This window comes from Cibotium barometz, chromosome 56 (assembly GCF_041138505.1).
Source record: "Cibotium barometz isolate CiBa-2024 chromosome 56, ASM4113850v1, whole genome shotgun sequence".
Classification (NCBI taxonomy): Eukaryota; Viridiplantae; Streptophyta; class Polypodiopsida; order Cyatheales; family Cibotiaceae; genus Cibotium; species Cibotium barometz.
Genome location: NC_141101.1, coordinates 29,410,405 through 29,415,624, shown reverse-complemented (window position 1 = coordinate 29,415,624; position 5,220 = coordinate 29,410,405). Strand labels below are relative to the sequence as shown.

The following is a 5,220-nucleotide window of genomic DNA, read 5'->3' as shown; positions in this document are numbered from 1 at the left end:
TGTGTGTGTGTGTAAGAGAGAGAGACAGCATATCATTCACAAAATTGTAATGGTAGCAGAGTGAGAGAGAGAGAGAGAGAAAGCGAGAGGGAGAGGGAGAGAGAGAGAATCTGTGTTTGTGTGACTGTAGCTGGGCGTATCAATTACAAATAATGGTGGCTGTGTACGTATGTGAGGGAAAGAGAGAGAAGAAGGGGGAAGCTCTCTTTTGCGACCGTGAGAGTGTGTACTGTGTGCGCGCGCGCGCGCGTGGGTGTGTGTGTGTGAGTGAGAGAGAGAGAGAGAGAGAGAGAGAGAGAGCTCTTTGTTGATGAGTGTATAGTGCGTTGGTGGGAACCATGCAGGAGGGAGTGTTGTTGGGCTTGCAATCAGTCAACAGAAAAGATACGTGAGTGGGGGGTTGGTCTAGAACGATGGGGGGCGGCGGGGTTGAAAGGAGGAGGTGAGAAGATGGGCGTGGGATTCTGTACAATCCAAGGGAGGATCGCGTCAGAGATGTCCCATGATGGACACACCCTCATTCAGCTTTACACCCACCCCCACACCAAGTGCAACATAATCCTGAGTGTGTATATATGTGTGTCCAATTCTTTATCCATCCCATGCAAAAAACACACGACCGCCAACCTGTGACGCTCTCTCTCTCTCTCTCTCACACACACACACACTCTCTCTCTAGTCTCTCTCCCGTCTCTCCTCAAAAACACACGATCACGATTCATGGCCAACCTGTGACTCTCTCTCTCTCTCTCTCTCTCTCTCTCTGTATTTGCAGATCAATCCAAGCATGGCCACCTCCAACTCTACCCCTCCTCATGCAACCCCTTGCTTTCATCTAATGCCTGCTGTCTCCAATGGTTTCCTCCAAGGCGACGTTCCCCTCAATTTTGCCCTCCCCTTGCTAACTGTTCAAATCGCTCTGGTGCTTCTGGTCACTCGATCTATGGCTTGCCTCTTCAAGTATATCAAGCAACCTCGGGTTTTAGCAGAGATCATAGTAAGTACTACACCAGCTACCAGAATTACTTGCAAACATGAAACTTGCTCAAATTCCTTTTGTGTTTCTTTGTGGTTAGTGTGTGAGCCAAAGGGGGCAGCAGGCTGTAGCCCGAGGGGAGAGAACAAGATTATATATGCCTACTAAAACATTAGAAAAATTAAGAGCTTGCATATGGTTCTTATTTCTTCCTATAGAATTATCTTCATTTTTTTCTTTTTCTAGGATATTCCCTACCTCTCAGAAATATAAGCCTTACAGCTCCTTTCTTAATGTGATCCATTTGTGAGAACCAAGATAATGATTTTTAATTTAAAAAAAAAATCCTAGACTTATCTCTTTTACAATGGGAAAAGTAATCTAATAATGAATTTTGATTTTTTGGCAGGGTGGTGTTCTTCTTGGTCCAACTGCATTGGGCAGAAACAAGGCCTACATGGAAAGGGTCTTTCCTGCACAAAGCATTCCTCTACTTGAGACAGTGGCAACCATGGGGCTGATGTTCTTCATATTCATGGTGGGGCTAGAGCTGGACCTAAAAGCGCTTGGCAAGACAGGGAAGAAGGCTTTCCTGATTGGAGTGGCAGGCATCGGTGTACCCTTTGCAGCCTCAGCAGCTCTAGCAAGCCTTGTCAGAAGCACCATCTCACAAGGAGTAAGGCTTGCGCCCTTGATAGTCTTCATGGGCACCCCCCTCTCCATCAGTGCCTTTTCAGTCCTTGTAAGAATCATGGCAGAGCTCAGACTATTATCCACTGATGTTGGCAAACTCGCCGTACCCTCCGCCGCAGTAAACGATGTTGCTGTGTGGACCCTACTTGCTGTGGGTGTTGCCATGGCTGGCCCTAAACATAACCCTCTCATCCCCTTATGGGTTCTCCTATGTGGTGCTGCATATGGCCTCATCATGTTCACAGTAGTCAGAATGTTCATGACATTAGTAGCCCATAGAGCAACCAAACAAGGTCAAGCTGGAAATGATGTGTATGTTTGCATCACACTTGTGAGTGTGTTATTGGCTGGTTTTTTCAGTGATGCAATTGGGGTGCATCCCCTGTTAGGACCATTTTTATTGGGTTTAGTGATTCCCAAAGATAATCCATTTCCCAAGATAATCACAGAGAAGATTGAAGACTTTGTGACAGGTCTTATGCTGCCCCTCTTCTTTGCCTCAAGTGGGCTGAAGACCAACCTAGGGTCCCTTCATGGGGTGGTCTCTCTTGGTTTCCTTGTTCTCTTCTTTGCAACTGCAGCAATTGGGAAGATTGTGGGCACTTTTGTAGCTGCCAGGCTCAGTGGGCTTCCCACTAGAAGAGCCTTGATATTGGGCTTTCTGATGAACACCAAGGGACTTGCAGTGCTTATTGTTCTCAACATTGGGAGAGATCTCAAGGTACATTACTTCCTTTAAATTTTTTTTTGTCTTCCTTTTCCCATGCTAGATGAAATTATAACGGACCTGATGATTTTTGGGCAAATTAATCATAATGTAAGGTCTTCTTGAAAATATTGTTTTACAAGTCACACTAAGCTAATGTTCTCATCATTTCAAAGCAAAGGTGGTGAGAGTAATTCGAACTTTTAAATTTTACATATTATTGTCATTCATATTGTTTTTATTTTGATTGATTTATTCTTTACTTGTCTTTATGTATAATTTAGTTTTTTATTTTTTCTCTCTTCCACTTATTTATAATTCAAAATTTTGGAATTTACATATTATTGTCATTCATATTATTTTTATTTTGATTGATTTATTCTTTACTTCTGTCTTTATTTATAATTTAATTTTTATTTTTTATCTCTTTCACTTATTTATTCGTTTATTCATTTGTTTAAAAATTTGTACTTATGTGCACTTTGGAAAATCATAAAATTATATTTCATTTATTTATGACTAGTTTAATCTTTTAATCATTTTGTTTATATTCGTATTTGTTGTCCAGGCCTTGACAGATGAGACGTTTGCATTACTGGTGCTGACGTGTCTGCTGACGTCATTTGTGACGTTCCCGGTGGTGACGGCGCTGTGCCGGCTGCCGGGCGCGGGCGGTTCGGGCGGCGCCGACAGTTTGCTATACGCGAATTGCAATGTGGAGAGCGTGGAGAGGGGCAAGCAGCAGCTGCGCATTCTAGCGTACGCCGACGACAACAGCCACTACGCCGCCCTCGTCAACCTAGTGGAGGCCTCGCGCGGCAACAGAAAAAACACCACCTCCAACCTGAAACTCTACACGCTCCGCCTCGTTCAGTTATCCGAGCGCCCCTCCGCCATCCTAATGCTCAATTCCTCCGCCCAACAATCATCAACTAACGCCGCCGACGGCAACATTATCCTCTCTTTCCAAGCGTCCCTCCCCCTCTCTAAGGTCGTAGTGAAGCCCTTAACCGCCATCTCCAGCCTCGACGGTGAAGACATCTGCAAACTTGCCGTAGAAAAGCGTGCCACTATAATCATTTTACCATATCACAAGCCATCTCCGCATGCAGGACTATTATCAGCAGGAGTGGATGATATGCATGGATTCTTAAACAAGGCTTATCACAAAGTGCTAGACAATGCACCTTGCTCTGTTGGCATCCTCGTGGATAAGGCTTCTATGGGCGCTTCAGCTGCAATCCACCCTTGCTTCTTCTCTTACAAGGTGGTGGTTTTGTTCATAGGAGGCCCCGATGACAGAGAGGCCCTCTCTTTAGGCTGCAGGATGGCAGACCATCCAGGAGTTGCTCTAAAAGTAATCAAATTAACCTTCAATGAAGAACCCAATAATCAAGTATATCCTAATGTTGATGCGCAAACCCCTAGTCTCAACCTTAATGACAAAAACTATGAGTTATCATCATCATTGGATGCTACCAAGGAGAGATTTCTTGACAATGAGGCCATCTTGAAGGTCGAAGAGAAGGCCCTGGAGTCCTCATTGGTGTATGAAGAGGAGCTTATAGTGGGACTCGGGCAAAGCTTAATTGAGGAAATTAAGGCGATGAAGAAGACATTAATGAATGAGGCTAATTTATTTGTTGTGGGTAGGGGAAGATTAAGGCCTAGATTAACAAGGTGTGATGATACTGGTACAGCTGAATGTAGCGAGTTGGGTGTAGTTGGGGAAGTTTTAGCAGCAGTTGAGGCGGACTTCCATGCAAGCATTTTGGTGGTTCAACAACACAGGGCAGATTTGGTGGCAAAATCACCCCCTTCTATCAAAATGGAGAAGACACCCTCTTCTAGCAAATTGGGCTCATCTAGCTTTGAGACAACTACTGCATAGACTGCAATCAAAACATTGTCATGTAGATTAAGCTACCCTTATTGTAAGCTATAGCATGTTTTTAACCTTTCAACCGGCCACAGGAACATGCACATGGTGCACGTTGTTAGGAATGCTTTTGGTGCCTTTCAAGGCTATAATGTGAAAACCCACTAAATGGGCAATGATAAATTCACAAGATAAATCGATCTGGCATTATAAGGACTTATTAATTACAGGTACATCTTACCTTTGCAATTGTAAGCTTCTTTCATGATTGGATGTGCTTTGGGTGGCTTTTACAACAATTAAAGATATACCTTAGAGTAGACATGTTATGAGTCCCACCAGCTCAGTCGTATACCCTCCACCCTACCTCATCATCAATGTCGTGGTTCTTGTTAGATCCCCAGCATCAATTCAGCATCTCTTGCTCCACCAAAGACGTAGGCGATGCATACACGTCAACGGTCTCAGAACCTATAGTTCCAACATTGATTTGTCAAAAAAAAAAGAACATTTTATTACTGGCAGGTGTCAACTTTCTATTGGACCGCCCCTTACGTGGCTGAGACACGGTTCAACCCAACCGCCCGCGTGGCGAGCAGAGATTGGCGAACCTTTTTTACCCTAAACCCTTTTTTAAAAAAAGAGAGATTGTTTACATGGTATCGAAGCCAAGACCTCCCTTTTAGGAAACCCTCTTGCCTTTGAGGAAAATATATATTATCATAAAAACCAAAATCCTCCCTAAGTTTTTTTCATCAAACAAAAGTGCAATATTATTTTAAAGTTAGAGAATAAGATTTGTACTAGAACTATCCATAGATCTCATTAAAGTGGTATCAATTCCAATCGAGTGTTAGTGCGATAGTTAGAATGGTGTTCGAGAGTCCCCAGGTTGTGGGTTCGAATCTCCCCTGTACGAGCGATGACTTGTGTGTGGGTGTGATAACATGTGTACTTTTTGCTTTC

The 5,220-nt window shown here is 43.7% G+C and overlaps 1 protein-coding gene across 1 annotated transcript; it reads left to right on the top strand.

Annotated features, from left to right (window-relative positions):
- The first annotated feature begins 778 nt into the window (after positions 1 to 778).
- Positions 779 to 4,450, top strand: LOC147607104 (cation/H(+) antiporter 18-like). Its single transcript, XM_086791588.1, has 3 exons — positions 779 to 997; positions 1,386 to 2,390; positions 2,944 to 4,450. Exons 1-3 carry the CDS (start codon positions 788 to 790, stop codon positions 4,264 to 4,266), a joined length of 2,538 nt encoding a protein of 845 aa, XP_086647714.1. The 5' UTR covers positions 779 to 787; the 3' UTR covers positions 4,267 to 4,450.
- Positions 4,451 to 5,220: the final 770 nt, after the last annotated feature.

Coding starts and splice junctions, on each gene's coding strand:
- LOC147607104 (XM_086791588.1), top strand. CDS start 788: ATGGCCACCTCCAACTCTACCCCTCCTCATGCAACCCCTTGCTTTCAT. Junction 998..1,385: donor GGGTTTTAGCAGAGATCATA/GTAAGTACTACA, acceptor ATTTTTTGGCAG/GGTGGTGTTCTTCTTGGTCC. Junction 2,391..2,943: donor ACATTGGGAGAGATCTCAAG/GTACATTACTTC, acceptor TTTGTTGTCCAG/GCCTTGACAGATGAGACGTT.